This window comes from Camarhynchus parvulus, chromosome 5 (assembly GCF_901933205.1).
Source record: "Camarhynchus parvulus chromosome 5, STF_HiC, whole genome shotgun sequence".
NCBI lineage: Eukaryota > Metazoa > Chordata > Aves > Passeriformes > Thraupidae > Camarhynchus > Camarhynchus parvulus.
In genome coordinates, this window is record NC_044575.1 from 36,693,596 (window position 1) to 36,713,744 (window position 20,149).

The 20,149-nt window shown below is 38.6% G+C and overlaps 1 protein-coding gene across 3 annotated transcripts in view; it reads left to right on the forward strand.

The window, feature by feature from the left end:
• The window catches only part of PRORP (protein only RNase P catalytic subunit), a 39,497-nt gene extending 20,753 nt beyond the window's left edge, over positions 1 to 18,744 (forward strand). For all 3 annotated transcript variants that reach the window (XM_030950227.1, XM_030950229.1, XM_030950228.1), the window contains exons 6-8: positions 14,937 to 15,085; positions 15,710 to 15,905; positions 17,568 to 18,744. In XM_030950227.1, the coding sequence (XP_030806087.1) occupies positions 14,937 to 15,085; positions 15,710 to 15,905; positions 17,568 to 17,696 (474 nt within the window). In that variant the 3' untranslated portion in view covers positions 17,697 to 18,744. The remainder of the gene's footprint in view (positions 1 to 14,936; positions 15,086 to 15,709; positions 15,906 to 17,567) is intronic.
• The last annotated feature ends 1,405 nt before the right edge of the window (positions 18,745 to 20,149 follow it).

A 20,149-nucleotide genomic window follows, 5' to 3' on the forward strand; every position in this document is an offset into this window, starting at 1 on the left:
AGGAAAATGGTGAATGGTCCTGTTAAATTTTTGAAAAAAACTCAACTTTGGCCACAGAATTAAAGAACCTTGATGAATTGCACTTCGTGAGTTCAGCTCAGAGCCATTGCTTTGGTATGTACTGTATTCAATTTGCAAGGCTTATTTTCCAAATATAAAGACAATTATTAAGACAAGAGAACCTCAACTCTTCAAATAAAGACAAAATTTTTAAAATGAAGGAAAAAAAAAGAAAAACAGGGCATCTATGACCCACAATTCTCTTGGCTTAATAACAGAAATCGATTTTGAAACATAATTTTGCTTCTTTGAATTCTCTGCGTAATGCCTATAAATCCTCTATGATGAAACAACGAGAGCAAAAAACATATTGGAGCTTTTAGTGTTAGAGAAAAATAGTGAATACAACTTTCTCTCTCGAGTTCCAGTTACTGAACCATTTTTGAGGCCATGAGACACACAAAAAAATCAGCTCCTGTGCATACAAGCATAGTTGACAAATACACATACTGGTATGCTCAGGTTTTCATGGGGTAAACTTTATGAGTCTTCAAGTCAGACTTAACTATGCAACATGCATAAAAAATCATCTGTACAATTATTGAGACAGTGAAGCTTTGTACAAAACATTAGCTCCACTCCATGAGCTGTCCTACAAAACAAGAAGTTATTAATAAATTTGACCCCAAAAACATCCATAGGAAAGAATTTTTTCTTCTCTGACTCCTTTGGCAGCATCTGTGATTTGTTCAAGTACTTTACTCTCTGTAAATGAAGCAAGAATGAAGTAGATCCATGAGTCATTCTCTGCTCAGAATCAATACATCCAACAGAGGTCTTATTTGTCATACTGTGACAGTTCATCAATTCTGCTTCCGACCACCTCTTGTCTTACCACTCAACAAAGCAGTCAGACGTGTTTGTTCATTTGCTCTCAGCCTTTTCCATCTCTTTTTTTCCCCCTGTCTTCTACTGGTGGTTCAAGTTTGCATTTCCATGATAACAAAACATTTGGCCTGTTGTTCATGATTGGAGAGATTTTTATCTTTGTATCATGTGTTTCGTTCTTTAGACCTGTACTTTCATTTCCTGTAAGTACTGCACAAACTGTAAAGATGGAGATTTTTTGTGTTTTCATTGAAAATCACCTTCACTGTCTGTGTAACATAATCTTAGAAGAAAAAGAAGGTCAAGCAGTAAGGGATATTCTTGAAACTTCACCTATTTTTAGTGTTGGAGATTCATGAGTGAAATATTCAGCATTGCATCCATATCTCATCAGTTACTTTCTGGGAGTTCCTTGGATATCTCAGCAGAACTCAGTTCTCTGAAGACACATCTCAGAGATCAATACTAATCTGCTGAAATCTGTCCCCTCTCCTCCTATGTTGGGACCATCCTAAAATAGCATAGCTCAGGCTCAAGTGTTATGGTCACCAGATGCAGAAGAACAAGGCTGTTCCAGGAGAGCTGAAGGAGATAGACTCAGTTGCCAGTGAAATCTGGAGGGAAGGCCTGGCCTGCGAGTTCTCCTCTCCGTGCAGCTCTTCTGAAACCTGGCAGTTCCTTGTTGTGGCTAAAAGAGAAATAAGAGGGCATTTAATATGTTCAGCTTTGTATACCTGTACACTGTAAGTGCAGATGTATTGGACATCAGTGTGTCAGAGGTTCCAGAAGTGCTCCTACAGTTGGTTGGCATGGATGCTTCCGCCCAGGAAATGCCTGTGTTGCCCACATACCTTGCGCCACCAACTCTGGCTCTTCCCATAGTGATGTGCTCCACTGTCCCTCACTGCTTCTGCAACCCTGGGACAGGAGAGTAGGAGGTAGGTGGGACATCTTAGGAAGGGAAACACAAGGTCAGACTTGTGAATACAGGGGAAACTTTCTCAAAACGTTTAAATTCCCTACATTGTGAGATGGTGGAGGGGAAGCTGACAGGATTTCCTGAGTAAATGCCTCATCAGTTGGCTGTAAACAATTATTTTTCTTTTCAGAGGTTTCTGCTCTAGTTTTGCATTTCCTGGTGAGAATAGAGCAGCAGAAAGTGATCAAGTTAAAGAAATCTGACTGTCAGGCAATTTGACAGGCTCTGCCTGTTACTTTCTCTCAGAGTCAGATTCTTCTTGGTGTTGCCTCCCATTACTATTTGCAGCCTTTTTTTCTGGCTATAAAATTAATAAAAACCTATGTGGTTAAATTAATTATCTCTATTGGTTTCCATCTGGTGTTTATGATTTTTACCTTTGTATTTGGTGATAATAGCAAATCAAAAGTTAATGTAAGTACAGCAGCACCCAAGCACCAATCATACCTTTTTTTAACAAGTGAATTTGCATCGCATCTTTCATAATAAGATTATTCTAATCACCAGGAATATAATCTTGAAATTCAGCAGGGCAGAGTGAACCTGCCTTGATGATTCATGTCCCAGTGAACTTAGTAACTGTGGTAAACAGGTTGGTTGTAGTATGTTGTAGAGAAGTCTAAAATCTAGGTGATGAAGTCAAATGAATGTGTCTTCTGAACTTCTGAAAAGTCTCCACAGTAGTGAGAGGCTATGGGAAGCAGGCCAGAAAATCTGAAGGCTGGGTTACTGTAGTCCAGTCCTCTGTAAAAATAAATATTTGATTTGAATATGAGAAGTGCTGGTTTCACTATCATCTTAAAAGCAGCATAGGTAATCCTCAGGACAATGATTGTCTTCATTCATGTACACCTGGATTTATTTGTATATTTGAAAAGCAACCAATTTTGGTTCACGCTTGGCTTTCACATTTACTAAGCTATTTCTAGTAAAAGTAGGAAAGAAAACATATTTGAAAGTTGTGTTATCTGAAGGTGAAAAGGTACAATTAACAAAAGCCTTAAGTCCATTTTGATTTATTTCTGAAGCTATGAAAGCCTAGTTTTTTGAACAGTATTTTATTCCTAGGGATCTCCACATATTGACATGATGTTTAATGATCCAACTATCCATTAAGCTACATTTGTTTTTTTTTTCTCTAGTTGCATTCTATTTGTAAAGCAGGATTGGAAGAGACATTTATGTATAAGTAAATATACTTAAATTGAGATTATTAAATTATTGTAACCTGCAATGAAGTTTAAAACTGAAGTTAAGGTAATTTTATTTTTTTTAATCTAGACTCATAGAAAATCAAGTACAATTGTAAACAGCTTTTAATCTAAATCTCTTCATAAACTGATTGTTTTGTGTTGTCTGGAACATGGAAATAGGAACTCCTATTTGAATCTAGGAGACTGATTTCACCAGAATTAAAATTCCATTCTGGGGATGACAATTGTGCTGGCAGTATTCTTGCTTGAAACCAATTCACAAGAATTCCTGTTTCAAACAATTTCTGAAAAATGGTAAGAACTCTTCTTACCCAAAATACTGTTGCCCATTAGAGGTGACATTCTGTATCAAACACTTCTTAATGCAAACCTCACCTTTTGCTGGTATTGATTTTGTACATCAGATAGAGATATAAAAGGGAAGAGGCTAACCCTATTCTACTTTTTACTTATTTTGTTTAAGGGTACATTTGTGCAGTTCTTCCAAATAAGGGAAGGGTAACGAGGCAAGGGAAAAAACCTAAGGGTTGAAATAAAATAGTCACCATGCTAATTCAGACCTATGCCTTTATCTGTGGTGTTAATCTAAATTAGATCAAATTAGATTAAACTAAGATTGTATTAATATAAAGAGGACATCTCATTCAGATATCTGTCACTTCTCTGAGGACTGCTACCAGAACTGTGCCATTGAGCTGGTATTGTACATGCTGAGACTTGAAACAATTTTATTCTTTGGTATCATGTGAGGAACAGGAGTGATGCAGTAAGAGCACCAGTACCAAGAACATAGTAAGATAACTATGGGTACCTTTGTTGCTGCTGTTCTTCAAGTTCTCAGGAAAGTAACTGTTACACAACAGAAGTCTTCACTCCCATCCTTCAAGAAAAATGCCTAACTCAAGATCTTAAAAATTAGTACTTGCAAACCATTAGATGAAGAAACAACCTTATAAAGCATAATTTGTGTTGGTGTTTTTGTTTTTCTGTAGATCTCAATAAAATAAACATTCAAATCTTCTATTCTGTAATTATGATTTCCTAAATAGGATCTCCCAAAATTACATTTAGAATCACTTGGAATGTTTTAGCTCTGGCATTGTAATTATTTGCCCCATATAATTGTTAGGAAACCTTTTTCTTAATGAGAAATTCTCTATTTCAAGTATTTTACATATTTACTACTAATCTTTACATGCATCTACTGATTTTTCCTTTCCACCCAGAGATACTAGCTTGTGATGCTGTTTCTTCCTGATTTGTTATTCACTGGTCAGTTCTTTAATGATCTGAATAGTTCTTTTCACAGTTCTAGCTGGAAATATGCATTGAATTATAGTCAGTCAAAAGATAAGAGGTTGTCAAAATTATGTAAACATTAGGTACTCTATTTCCAACCAGTTTAATGAAGAATTAATTCCTTCTTCTAATTTTTCTGAATAGTTTCTACCATTTCCAGCTGCTGTATTGTCCTCTCCTTGCACAGTGCTTCCTGTAGTGACTGTTAAAACTGAACCTGTGCTTCTGTCACATGGTTAATACCAACTTACCTCTTAGATAAATCAGAAAATATTAGTGATGCTTATGCCTGTCCTTATTGTCCAGCATTTATCCACTTACCTGCTTGCTTATATGCTCAACAAAAAGGAAGCAGTGAGTTTGCAGTAATACTTCTTCTGCCTCTAATATTTTGAATTTTTGACTCTTGAGCTTTTAAGGAGTCCAGTTGACATGGCTGAACAAGCTGTGTACAGTGTGTGCCATAAGCTCTCTAACAGCAGATAAAAGCCTGTTCAGTTCCACTGGTTCTGAAGTAGTTGTTATTTAGAAGTTTTTCCTGACTTATGTGGTATACCAGTGTGAGAATATCAACCTTGCTGGCTTTCTCTCCTTGCTTATTTCCTAATTGTGTGATACTTTGGTAAACTAGATAGTGCTTACACTATACACTGGGGAAAAAAAAAGTAGAAGTATGATGCAGGTGTCTGTTAAAGCTGTGGTTCTCTGGAGTTTGAGCTTCTACACTCAGTGCAAGCTTAAGAAAAGGACACTGGAATACCTATTTCTTGAATACTGCATGTACTACTACTTGATTGATTGAGTGATTGATTGATAGGAGTTTTCTTCCACCACAGCCCTAAGTTGCCACACATTTGGATAAATAAATGAAGTAGTAGTAAAAGGGTTGCAAGTAATCATAGAGCAGAACCAGACAGTCTTAATGATGTTGATTTGATGATGATTTACCATGCTCCTTGTGAGGAGTAGTTACCCTGGGCTCGTCCATCATTAATGTCACTACTCTGCTTTCATCATCAGAAGTCACATACTCCATGTCCCTGTAAAACACTGCACTGAGCTGTGTAAATCTGTTTATGGGGAATGGCTATACATCTCAATAGTGAGAGGAAGTGTCTTAAAGAATTGGAAGGTTTTGACATTTTCGCTTCTGGTTTATATGTATGTATCTGCATATCAGGCCTTAAAGAGTGAAATCTCATAACTTTCCATTGAATGGGCATTCCCAAATGGGCTTTCAGAAATTCGAATGCTATAGGTTAGGGATTTCTTTTTTGTCATCCCACCCACTCTCATTTCCACAAGCCTATTTAGTCTACCAGCCTAGTTAACATAACCAGTAATAAAACACAATTTTAACCATTTGCTATCTGATAAATTCGGTAAACAAAATACTTCTGGAATTATAGTTCTGTTTTGAACTCGAGCACTGATGTTCAGTCCTAGATGCTCCAGAGTTGTTAGCTGGGTATCTGCATCTTTTCCATGGAAATGGACAAAAGAGGGCAAGATGCAACATAATTCCTCAAAAGTGCTGGCTGATACAGTCATATAGATGAAAACTGTAATTCTGGAAACTCTAATTCTGAGTCCCCAAGCTAAGAGTTGCTTTAAAAAAATAGATCCTTTTATGAAATAGGCCTGGGGCTTGGGAGTGGTTCTTACTTGGCTTCTGTTGCCCAAGCCTTTCATATTTTCATACTCTCAAGCTTGTTTCTCTTGACAAGGGGAAAAAAATGGTTAGGTACACAAAGTTTTTCATATAATTCGTTGTTCCCAGGAGGCCAAGCCTTTAGACAAATGTCAAATATCATCTATAATTAATTTGTGGTAGCTGACAATATCATCTATTTGTCAAATTGCTGTATCTTTAAAGTTAAAGAAAAATACTTCAGATAAAACAGTGGCCTGCCCAGTGTCTAGCTATTGAGTATTGCAGACTTCTACCAATATACTTACATGAAAAACATCAAAGTACAAAAATTAGATCTTCTGGATTTTAGCTATCATGGTGGGCTTTCACAGATTTTCACTGCCTAGGATGTCCAGGCATGGACACTGCTGGCAGTGTTACTACTAGTAGTAAAATGGCATGAGTCTGCAGTGATCAAAACTAATGGCTGTGTAAGATAAATAATGCTGACCCACATTTTACATCAGCTGCATTACACTGCATCAGATTTTTGTTGGTTTTGTAGGAACAGTGAGTTTCTTGCCAGGGTTAGCCTTGATCCAGCTGAGACAGTTGAACTTCTGCCTCATGGTACTGGCAGTGCAAGGTGTGCTGATGGATGTGAAAGTCTCCTGGGGTTTTTCCAATCTGGTAAATACCAGTTATGCTCTCAGCAATATTAAACAGATTCCCTCCTGTGTTCCTCCTTGCTGAAAGCCTTGGTTTCATGGTTGGCCCAGGACAGATAGGTCTGACTCTGACCATGCAGTTGCTCCTCCATCTCAGACCTTTGTGCTTTAGTTTGCTTCTGCTGATTTTTGTAGTGTTGAAGAAGAACATTTTATATGTTCTCTTTCATATTAAAGAAAATTTTCCTTTTCTGACCTTCACAGAGAAATCACCACTCATTTCAGTAGTGTTTGTTAATGTATTTATGTGTTAAGAGCTGCAAAGGTTCTTATTGAAACAATTTTTCTCGAAGGTGTATAAAAGTTTTTAAGGTAACCTCTGTATAATAATCTGTAGCAGGCAACTGGAAGATAGCACTGAGAAACAGCAGAAAGACAGTGTGAGAATTGTGTTAGAAATATTTACTGCATGTTGTACTCTGATGCTTTTTTTCAACTGCAAGTTGTCAGTTTACTGATGTTTCCTTGGTTATCATGTCATTCTGCCTGGATGTCTGTTGTCCTGTGAGCTTAGAAATAGTCCTTATGTTACAGGGTTTCTGGAACTGTCAAGTTTATTAAAATGTGGGATGTCTCTGCAGAAGCATAGGTTTAATATACCATAACAGCATCATGCCTGTGCCTGCTGTAACAGTGATGTCCCCAGCTGCTGCAGGACTTTCCTCAAAGGACAAAAGTATTGTCTGGGACTTTAGGGCATGGGGAAAACACTTAGCATCAGACAAGGTCAGTCACACTGTACAGACATCTGCATAGGACAGTGGTGAGAGCTGAGTGTTAGTACCTTTTAAACTGTCAGTTTCAGTCTGACAAAGCCATTTCAGTCCTGCCCAGAGTTATTTCCTATCTATGGAAAGGATCGGTAAAGCTTGTGCTTTCATTTTCACAACATCCCATTACCAGTGCCACCACCACCACCCAGAGATCCTGCTCACATTTTGGGTTTTCAACACTTAAATACAGCTTCTGAGCCATGCTGAAAATCTTAAGATTGGCGCAGCTCCATTGAGCTCACAAACGTTCCCTTGAAATAGCTTCATTGTTTCTAGAATTTCCAATGGCTACATTTTAACATTGTTTCTAAAATGAAACATGGTAGGAGAAACTCCCTTATTTCCTTAAAGTCTTTGTATACAGTGTTCTGATGATTGAAGAAAAGTAAGAGTATCAATGTCATTGCAAACGCTGGATTTCCAGTGAAAGAAGGCAGACCCCTGAAGCTGTGACTTCAGTTGGGAAAATTATTCCATTTACAGTCAGTGGCTCTGACAGGTAAAGTTTCACATCTGAAGCTGATGCAAGAATAAGTAAAACCTCATTCCTTTTCATTTTTATTTTACTTTCTTTCTCAAGAATATAAAGATTATGTATGTGTAATAGTGGTGCAATGAAGCAATGTGTAGTGATCAGTAAGAAAATACTGTTAAAGAAACAGCAGTGCAGGCAGAAAGAATTCAAGGATGGGAACAAAGGATAGTATTGATATGTGGAAATGCAAAGGGAACACTTTCAAGTTTTATAAGTTTCTTTTCCTGCTTTCGTATAATCACAGGTAGGCAGTATCACCTAACTCCTCTTCTTGGTGTGGGGGGTTGAGACCTTTTAATATTTTGTAAATCTTCAGGTTTTGGTACAAAATAGTAGTCTCTCAGGAGATATCTGGATAAAATCAAATCCACATAAGCTGCCCCTTATGCATTGTCAAGATCTTGGTATTTATTCTTTTTTACAAGAAAGAAGATGAGGAAAAGAGAGGTAAAATTATACAGTGTTAATCAGTTATGGAGAAAAAATATCGCAAAGATCAGAAAAGGACAAATACCTTTGTGCTTTTACATGACTCTAGAAAGGAAGACATTCAGAAAATTCAAGTTCATAAACAAAAATGCTTTACTGCCAGCCCACAACTGCAACAGAAAATGTTAAGTTTTAATGAAAATATAAAAAGTTAGTTGTTAGCACTGGGCTATAGTTAATGGTGAATTGGACATATCCCACTCGCTACCCCAGAAAAATGCTGCTTTGGATTTCAGATTCACCCCTTCTCTTTCATCATTATTCCTACTTCATAACTGCTGACACAACATCAAAGGGTCTGCTTGTGCATTTAAATCAACATTACCTCTTTTAGTAAGTGATTGGGAAAGAAAAAGGTATTGTAGTTGTTTAACAAAACTTTTGATTTAGAAACTTGACTGGCACTGAAGTAACTTACAGTATTCAACTTCCAAAAATGCAGTTAGACAACTGAAGAATATTTATTTCTTGAATTGTAAGAGTCAGAAAAATTTGTTTGTTCTTCTCTTTTGCAACTTGTGCTGTGAAATTCAGCAATTCCTCAAATGTCCATATCTTCTTTAGTCATCATTTCTAGAGCTCTTTACATGGTTCATTTAATAGCATGCTAACTATTGTCACTACCCACTTTTCTTTTTTTATTTGTGGATGAACTTCATTCGTATGTACATCATGATGTTAAAAATATTACCATTAAAAAGCAGAGACATTCAAAAAGTGTGAGCAAGAATATTCACACTAAAAGGTTTCTCAGGTGTAAGGTCTGACAAAGTGGCTGAGATCTTTTAAAGATGACAGTCCTTTCTAAAATGCCAGATTCCAAAAAGCTAATGACTCTTCCACCTGATGATCCCCCACCTACTTCCCATCCATCATGTCATACACACACTTTAAGTCCATGTTTAAATTGTGTGTATATGTCTTCACTCTCTGCATGCATCCCACTGTGATTCTGTTAATTCTAGTAGGAAATGCTGCTTCACTGTCCATCAGATTACTTCTTGTGCCTTTTGGGAATAAGAGCAGGATATGACTGTAATTAGATAGAAAATACCTATTTCAAAGTTTTTTTTCTTATATGGCTCTGCTGAGAAGGATAGGCACCTATCCTGCCCTATCTGCACAGGAGAAATTCATAATACTCTTACCAAATCTGAGATTGATTTACACAGTTTTGGTTTGTATTGTGGTGTTCTCTGATATCATCAGTAGAATAAAAGAGAGGGGTGGCCCTTCAAGAAATCCCCATTACTGGCATAACAGCCAGGGTATCATGAATACAGAAAAATATAAATTGTGCTATTGCTTCTGTATCTGACCTGAATATATTTACAGTTACTCTGCTTCATTCTCGCCACTACTATTCAGGATGGTTCATTAGCTTGGTCACAGTCCATGGAGTATTGCTCTAGTCAGTTTTGACCTGAAAGTAATGTGTTTACATTCAGCCAGTGTTACAATTGAGCCAAGTCCTCCAGACAGTGGGAACACTGGATTGTGCAGGAGCTCCAGGTGTCTTGGTACACACTTGGTACCGGTCAGTTTGGACCTGGCTGCAAAAGTATTTTCAGTCTCTGAATACAGACTTTGCTAGCAGCACAGCTGTATTTGGGAATTGCCTCATCTGAGCAAACTGAGGCTACTGTACCATCCTCAATCTATATTAAATCAACTTGGGAATCTGCTTCTGTGGTTTAGTTTTCCTGCTCAATCAATAATCTGCCTTTGATTAACAGTGTTGACTGTTAAAAGTAAAAGCTAACATCTAAAAGTGAACTGCAAATTTTAATGAATTGTGATAGGGAGTTAAGACATATCTCTAGTGAATGTGTCAAGAGAGGATAAGTCAATTCCAGGTGCAGAGTCAATGCATACAGGTTAAAACATGTTAAACATTGTGTGATAGGCATCACTGATGTGTGAAGAGCTGTCACTGGTAGAGTTTTGCATGATGATGTGTTACATCAATTTCAATACTCTTACTGTGACACAGGATACAAATATTCTCAACAATATTGTTTCTGCAGTATTGCAGAGATCCTTGGTGTTGTAAGGGATAATTCCCAGGAGTTACCTGCTGACTGTCTAAAGAGCAGAAAGTAAATCAGGCTGATTAATCTCAGTGACTGTTACTTATTCATCCATCACTGCTTTCCCTTTGAAGTAGCTATGCCCATGCTAGTAAGGGACAGATAAACTCCAGAGAAATCAAGAAACGTATATACTGCCCCTGTATTTGAGTTAAGAGGACTTGAGACTAATTTACGCTGTGTTATCAGTAATAATGTAGAGCATATAAGAAGCATTTGTATCTGGTGCTGTGGTAATGATCTTGAATGTGGTTTGGTGAAATTACCAGGCTCGGTGAGAAAGTCCAGCCTTTCTTGCAAGCAGCACACATGCCTTCCTTGAGTACCTGGCTGGGGCAAAAATCTCTGGCTTCTCATCGTGTCTCTCTCCTGTATGTGGGACTGAAGTAAACACGTTTTTATTGAGCTTATTTTCTTGATTTACAGTACAGAAAAAGGTAACAAAAAATGGTGAAACTCTTAAGTCAAATAAATGTAGTCATGACGGGAATTCATTTATAGAATCATAGAATGCCCTGAGTTGGAAGGGACCTACAAGGATCATCGAAGTCCCAACTCCTGGCCCTGTGCAGGACACCCCAAGAATTGCACCATGTCCCTGACAATGTTGCCCAAATGCTTTTTGAACTCTGCCAGGCTTAGCACTATGACCACTTCCCTGGGGAGCCTGTTCCTGTGCTGAACCACGCTCTGGGTGAAGAAGCTTTTCCCAATGTCCAGTCTAAACCTCCCTTACCCAGTTTCAGGCCATTCCCTTGGGTCCTGTCACTGTTCACCAAAGAGATCAGTGCCTGCTCCTCCAGGCTGAACAGACCAAGCGACCTCTGTGCTGCTCATATGGCTTCACCTCCAGCCCACCATCTTCATTGCTCTCTTCTGGATGCTCTCTAACAGCTTAATGTCTTTTTAATATTGCCAAAACTGTACCCAGGACTCAAGGTGAGGCCACACCAGTGAAAAGTGCAGTGGGACAATCACCTCTTTTGGCTTGCTCCAATTGCTGGCTAAACTTTGGAGACAATGATCATGCCCAGCCCTGCCTGACAGTACAGCAATGGCAGCTCTGAACCTGTGGTCTGTGTTGGGGTTTCTTCTGCAGTTTCACAGCTTTGTTTGGGTGGGAGGCAGCGCTAACAATAGGTGAAAAGAGCAGTAATAGAGCAGTTTGTTGCTTTTATTAGCAGATAACCTGTAGGTGAGCTTTGCTTTTAAATGGCAGTTAGTGAACCCACATGTTTAAGCAATGTCAAACATGATTTATTCATATAAAATGTGATTTAAATATTTGTGACGGTTACTTCTCCATGCTCTGTGTGTATATGGGTGAGTCACCTTTTGCTGAATCACTGAGTGGTGTGCCTCCCAGCAGCAGTGTGTAGGGATTTCCCATTTCACAAGTGGGAATCTACCAGTAGTACCTAATGAGGAAGCTACCTCAAGCTAAGCTTTGAAACTGAGGACACATGGCACAGCGTGATCTAGTGATCAGAAAGGGACTGGCAGTGAAGTCTTAGGAAATCTGTATCCTGCTGTGCTCATAGTTCCTTGTATGAGTTAGACTAATTAACCTGTCTTCCTTGTGCTCCATTATACACTCATGCAACTTCTGGAAATACTGGATTAATAAAATACCCTTGACTTTCTAAATGAGAGATCACTACTGCTGTTTTTGTATTTAACACCATGATGTTCAGTTACTTTCCTCTGTGACTGAAACAAGTGTCAGTGTGTCTCACATCTTCCTTTCTTGACAAGCAGCCAGGTGTGGGAGTAGCCACACTTAGGAAACCCCCCATGTAAGTTCTGTGACTCCTTGTAGACCACCCCCATTAAGTGCCCAAGCCTAAGGTGAGAGAAAATGTTCTTTAGTGAAGTTGTGTCAGGTAAGGGGGGGTGTGCAGAACAAAATTATCTTTATCTTATGGAAACAAAAGTAATTTCTATCTTCTGTATTTTAGTTGTGTAAGTAAGGTTAATCTCTGTGTTAAGTAGAGGAGGGACAGTGGGTTGTTATGTAAGCAGGAGTTTCAAAATTTTAAAATGCTGACTCCCTTTAATTTCACTACATTTGAAGCCTTTGAGTTTTTCCATTGCTGTAGCTAATTTATACCAACCTCTCAATTTTCTCCCAGAAGCACTTCACACTAGAAAACCTCATATGCTAAAAATATGTAGGACAAGAAAGTCCACATGACTAACAGGTACAAAGTGCCACTAGTTACAACCTCCAGAAAGAAAGACCTACAGGAACTGAGTCCAAGAATACTTGGGAATAGCTATGATTGCCCAATCTGTATGTGGAGCTGCTGTTTTTTATCTTCTTTTTTTTTCACATGATTTTTTACTAACCTTTCCTTAATGTAGCAAAATGTTAGGCAAAAAGAAAAAATATTTTCATTTGGAATTTCTAAGGGTTTGCTAAAGTTACTCATTGTTATTATTTCTTCACTGTTGACTTCTGTACATGAAAATGTGCAGAAATGTGGATGCAGTAGCTACATTCCTAACTTTAATTATCTTTAATGAACTCAGATTAACCAGATTAATTCTCCTTTGGTATTTGAATCCAGCTGTTTGCAGGACTGGTTCGGTGCATGAGAAGTTATTGCATTAGGCCTTTTCCTGCTCACATTATGTTTTGTTTGTTTTAACCAGGGAAAAGTAGATTGTACACATGTGTAGCCAATATCCAGTGTGATCTCCTGGAAGCAGGAAGTAATTTCCAATAGGTACTGTTAGGTGTTTGTGCTTTTCATTAGCACCAAGGTCCTATATCTGTATGAAAACAGAGCCTTTAGTCCCTCAGAATCAATACTGGCAACAGCAACTTACAGCTCAACAGTTAAAATTAGTGTAGAAAATCTTCTGGCTTCCTCTCCCAGATCTCAGATCCAGATTCATGGCATATTTAATTGGAGCCATCTGCAGGTCCTTTCCTGTGAAGGGCAGCACCACATTTCCTGTCTCACCACCTCCAGCGATGTGTTCCCATCAGTCATTGAACCTTTGACTCAAGTCTGTCTGTTGGGTTGCTTCTCAGCCCTACAAAAGTCTTTTGTTGGATCAGTGAGCTCGTGTGTAGTTGTGATATAGATCCGACACAACAGAAGTAGTGAGATTGTGCAGCTTGAGAGAAGACTGAGTAGGGCCACCCCTTTCTTTTGGTACTTGCAGGTGTATGAAACTAAATATATTGTAAAATGGCACACAAAAGTTACATGAATAATTCTTTCTAGCCCCTGAATCAAAGGCAAATTATACCAAAAAATGAGAAGGATCACAAATAGGAGGAAAGGAGGATAAAGAGCAAGAGAAAGAGAAGGGCAGTTGGAGGGACAAAAAGGAAGAAAAAGTAACAAGGAAGAGGGAAGTAGCTAGAAAAGCAGGAATGATTAAAGAATGATCAGGAGATTGTATGTTGGCAAGTCGTGGTAGCAAATGCAGGTAAAAATTAGAAAATACCTTTCCCTGGTCGTTGAGCATACTGTCCTTGTATTTCAAATACAATAGAAGCATGAATCTCAAGGAACAATTCTTCTGTCTTTCTGGGTCGAAATGACATGCCATTGTTTCGTGAGCAGTCCACGGCAATAACCTGTTGCTGAAAGCCAGAACCTTTGCCCTCCCTGAGCTCAGTCTGTGTGAAGCAGGGAGGGAAAGTCCCAGGCACAAGTGCCTGTCCTGAGAAGCACTTCATGCAGAACAGGCACAGCCCTAAGAGACTGCTGAAAGTCCCTCTGAAGTGAGTTTACCACTGCTGTGTTGGTTCACAGGCGGGCGGCTGATCTGGATGTGGTTTTCATAAAGCCTTAGTCCCGAGGTCACGGATTTCCATGTCCTGCCGCCCGCCGCCTCCCCGCAGGGCAGCGCGGGCCGGGGAGGTTTTCCAGCTCCAGCAGGTGGGGCTGGAGAGGCGGTGCGCTCAGGGCTCCCGGTGCTCCGTGATCACACCGGGTATCACGTAAATCCAGCGTGATTCATTCCCTCGCCTGACTTGGAAATTCTGACATCTCCATACAACTCTGCCAGAGGTCGTTCATGTCATTTGAACTGCAAGAGCTGGAGTATGAAAGCACTGTATTTTCTGTGTGGTTGAGAGCAGCTTCCTTCAATGAATTGGTTTGTTGTCTCTTTTTTCCTTTGTGATTAGGGAATTTAATTAGTTATCTGCTTAATTCACATTGCAGTTAAGAACTGTGTGAAACGAGAGTAGTCTAGAAGTCCCTCTAGGTGAGACACATGAAAGTATTCCATGTCACTAAGTTTTTACAGCTAAGAAAATCTTTGGGTTTGCTTTATTTTCTGCAGCTGTTTGATGCTATCAACTGCCTGGCAAAGGAGAATGCCCGGTTGCTTGTGCTGGGCCGCAAACATATGCTGACAAACTCTTCAAATTGGAAAAGAGAAATTATGAAAGAGATGCAGAGTAAGGCAGACTTCTTCTTTGCTGAAAATATGTAAGTTGAAGAAAACAGCTCAATATAATAGAGACCAACACCTGATTTATGTGCATTTTTCTCTAGCTTTTAGTACCATTACTAGTATCTTTATCTGTGTCTGTGAAAGAAACATATCCCTTGTTACACTTGCTTCAAAAGTACATAAAAAGTTGCATTGGGAAGACTTTCATCACTTAGAATCATATTGACAGCTGTATGGTTTATTAGGTTTTATGACTGATAAAACCACTGCCAAGAGCATAGTGCCCTGAACTACAGAATTTCTGGTAGCATCAGTGTGCAGTTGTGGTCTGCCGCTGTGTGGGAGTACACTATTGAGTTTTAGCAGTTTTGTTCTACACAGCACAGTATTGTTAAATTTTGCGGCAGGAGATTATATTGTTCTATTATCAGATTGTGAGAAGGGGAAAAAAGTGCTCTAAGTAGCACGTGATTAATTTTTATTGCACTCAAGCTTTTGGTGCCCTGTGGTAAACAATTTTTTATTTTACAGGGAACTAGGGTAGTGGTGGGAATTTTCAGTGTTGCTGATGAATAAATCTTGATCAGCATTTGAATCACTTCCTGCAGCCACTCATTGCCTTGTGAATGATGTCTGTCTTTTCTATTTGTTTTGTGAAGCTCTGAAGATGATCCCTTCTTGTTGTATGCCACTCTCCGCTCGGGCAAGCACTGCAGGTTTGTCAGCAGAGACTTCCTGCGGGACCACAAGGCTTGTCTGTCCGACAGCCTGACTCGCCACCTGTTCCGCAAGTGGCAGCGTGGCCACCAGATAGTGTTCTTCCCTTCTGCAGGAGGAAAGAGTATCAATTTCATGGTAAGTTTTCCCACTGCAGTCAGAAAACACACAGAGCATATTCATTGAAGATACATTATTTCAAACTCTGGAAACCAAAATATCATGTTGAAGCCTAAGAAATGGATTTGTAGCAGTGCGCTCAAAACTCCCATGTTAACTGAAAATCCACAGTTGGATTCACAAAGCATGCCACAAACCAGAAAACTATAAGAGAGCCAAGAAATGACCTAAATGTTTAAAATGTAAATAAAAGTTTATGTATACAAATATTTCCAGTGCTGGAAACTCTGTAACCATTACTGGCCTCAGTAAAACCTGAGTGCCAATGTTTTAATTTATTTTAAACTTTGAAATCCCATGTTCTTCTCTGCAGCACTATTATAAAATATCATACTTCCAATTATAGAGTTTCTTTCATCTTTATTTTAAAGAAGCTGGAAAATACAGGCATATCAGTATTCACTGTAATAGTAACCTAACGTAGGTGTAAAGTTTCATGAGGGAAAGCCCATAACAGTCAGGTTTATAGTTAGTATTCAGCTACAGAAACTGCAGTAATGTCATGTTATGGCAGAAAACTACTATTATTGTCTAGGATATATGTATCCTTGTGAACAGTACATTAACAGGCATGCAGCTGTTAAGATTTTTCTAGGAAAAAATCCATCATGTGACATCCTACATGCAGTTCTTTTGTTATCTGCTCTGTCTGTATTGTTACTGCCTGCTTAAAGGAATACTGCACCTATTCAGATTTTCTTCCTTTGCTGGTTAAAATTGTAAAATAACATTCATGATTACAAACAGAGACAGCAGTTTGTAAGAATGACAGCCTTTCATTCTTTGTTGCCATACATACATTACTTCTTATGGAGCAAAATAATGAATGGTGGGTCACCTGAGCTAAAGCTAACACAGCTTTAGCTGTTTCTTTCTCTTGCACAAAGGGACTACTAATTTTCACATCTTAATTCCTATACAAGTGACTTAGGTGATTAATATTCCCAGTCATAGCTGTCTTCTAAGTTTTTCTGGAAGCTACCACAGTAAAGTAGACTTCCAAGACTATACATATAGAGTGATAGTATGTCCTGGGAACCATAATTACCAACCAGTAACGTTTCTTTTGTATTTGTCTTATATATGTTGAATTAGTGTACCTGCAACATAATAGACTTGAAAGATTGTTTATTCTATTTGTTCAACCAGGTACTTCTGAAAGTGTTAGTGATAAACCATTTTCTTATATCTCCTTTTCTTACTGGGAGAACAAATACAAGATGTCATTGATGTCATTAAATCCTGCATTCAAGCCTATAAACTCCACATCCTGAGTAATTCCCATATGATTTCATTTAACTGAACAGAACAACAATCATTTTGTCATTTCTAGTAATTGAGTGCATTATCCTGAAATCATATTATCTAGTGCAGATTGAAGACAGAATTTATAACGACACCTAGACCACAAAATACTAGAAGATAGTTTAGCTTTTCTTCCAGTACTAAAATTTAGAATTTGTTTTGTATAAGAAAATAAAATGAGAGTTGTTAAGAGATAAAACTGTGGAGACTTCTAAGGTAAGCATTGGAAGTTGTAACTAACCACCTGTAACTGATATTTCAGTAATACTTTGTACAAAGTCTAAAACAATGTTTTCCCTCTCTTTTTCCCAACAGCCAGCTTTCCGTTACGACTGTGTGGTACAGACCACAGGTGATACATGGCATATTCCCTATAAAGATGTTTTTGAGGAAAAATATTCATATCAAATACCAAGAAAATGGCTCTGCATTCACCAGAAATGATGAAGAATGTAATGGGATAAGCTGAAGTGGCCTCTTATTTTTTTTTTTTTTTTAAGTCTCTGTTGCTGGCTAGGAGAATTCCTCACCTTATGGGGGGAGGTGTGTTACTAAAGAAAATTGAGTGACTGCTTTTGACAAAATCATTCCTGCATACATCTCTTAACATCAGTGGTGGTCCAGTGGGGGTGAATTATGTCCATCATTTCTATTTTTACAGGCATTTTTTGTGATTTGAATTAAAACTTGCTTATTCCTGTTGGAATTAAAGTTTGGGCATTTTTATCTTTTATTTTTTCTCAAGCTTTTCATCTACATTGGAATAAACTCTGTACATTGAAGAAATTAAGCAAGACTTGCAAAGTACCTTCAGAGTTTGTGGTGCTGAGCTTGCACGAGTGTTGCACAATGTCTACCTCTATTCAGTGGAGCTAAGGGGGACAAGGGTGCATTTACCATTCACCAGACACACACAGACCTAAGACTTCCTCACTCTAATTAGAATTTGTTTGATGACCTAGAATGCAAGGGATTGGTTAGAGGAACATACAGCAATTATTTGTTTGGAAGAATAAGGAAAGAACCAGTGGAATGTGGGGCTTTTTTTGTGGCTCTTCCACACTTCTAAATTTGCCATTTCTGACAGGATTTGGCATTACTGCAATAGTTTGCTGATGGAAATGCATGGATTTTTTAAATGAAAATGGATAGCTAGAAATTCTTTAAGACAATAATAGGACAAAATTGATTCTTGTACATTTCTATAAAATCTGTCCCAAGTTATAAAGCAAACAAATAGTATAAATTACAGTAAAAGTGTTCCGAGTTATTTGTAAGTGTGTGTGTGGTAAATGTGTTTGTTTATTGCACTTAAAACTTTAATGCAAACCTTTCTCCTCCCAAAACGTAGAAATGCCACATAAATCTAAGATGAAATATCCTGGCTTGTCACATATGTCACATACAGAAATCCTCTGTTCAAAACTGAGGTGAAACATTAAGATCTTTTTGTATAGAACTCGCAGTTCTGAGTTCTTGCAGGCCCTGTGACGAGGTCCCTCAGGACTCAGCATTCAAGTATGTTCCCTGCTAATTTTTTTCCAGGACAGTCCTGACACATGTTCTACCTCTGGTATGAGTTTGTAAACCAGCAGGTGTGATTTGCATACAGAAGTGTCCTTCAGAAGTGTCCTTCACACTGTGCAGAAAGTGTAGAGGAGCTGGGTGCCTCTTAAGGTAACATAAAACCTTGGCTTTAAATTCATCATATTGTTGGTAGTGTTCATCACAGACCCTTTTCCTGACAGAACATGACAGCACCTATGGAGTCCAGCAGGAAAAGCAGAGGGACTGGATCTACTTCTCTCATTCCTTAATATTTCTAATTTGTCAGAAGATTGCTTTTATAATTCTTTAAGTTAGAGAATTGCCACATCACCTTTAAAGTGGAAATACTGCTTTTAAATTAGGTGTCTGCTCCTGTGCAGGAGTGCTTAGTTAGCAGCTGCTGCTCTGATCAAGGCTCCCACACCCCTGTATGAAGTTGGGCATGGCCTGAAGTGGTGTCAGTCAGTGCTGTTACAGCCCTCCTTTGGTCCTAGCTCTGATGGTCGTGCAGCCCAAAGCAATGCAGAGATGGGTCTTAAAACTGTGTTTTGGCTAGGTTAGAACTGGCATTGTTGCACTCAGCTAGCACCATGGCACAAGTACTGGTACCTGTGTGGGAGTGGGGTTCAAATGTCAGCCTGCAGAAGGTGGGTCCCCGCAGCAGCTCTGCCTTAGGTCAGCCCTAGGGGAGCAGAAACTGCACCTTCAGGGTGGGTACCCATTTCATTGCCTTTGAAATTTGTATTTAACCTCCCCTGGTCATTAACAGGTATGCATAATATCCACATATAACTGTAATAAATGTATCCTCTACTTCCTTTTTAATCAGGACATGTCCCTAATCAATCACTTGGGTTTCACCTCAAAAACTGTTCTTAGAGAGATACTGTAATGCCTTCTAAATAATAACACTTCCTAAATACACATTACTAGTATATTTAGGGGATGATGGAACAGAATATGGAATTTACAATTGGAAGGTATTACAACATTGATGTCAGATTTGTGACTTCTTTTTTCTGTTTGCTGCTAAAACACTTCTCTGTAGATCCTTACAGGGAATTAATGGCCTCTGTGGAATCAAAGGGGAAACATTAGTGATGACCCTACAGACTTCTTCAGGTGTATACTACATGGAGACAGACACACTGGCAAGATAGAGTTGAGAAAGAATTGATTCAGCCTGCACTCCAGCTACTCCACCTCCAAGATCTCCCACTTACTGCTTACTATGTTAAAAACATGACAGTGAGAACAGCTTTCCTCAGGATCCTGCAACACAGAATTTGACTCCATACCTAAACTCATCAGAAGTGATTTAATATTAAACCAAAAGCATGACTGGTCTT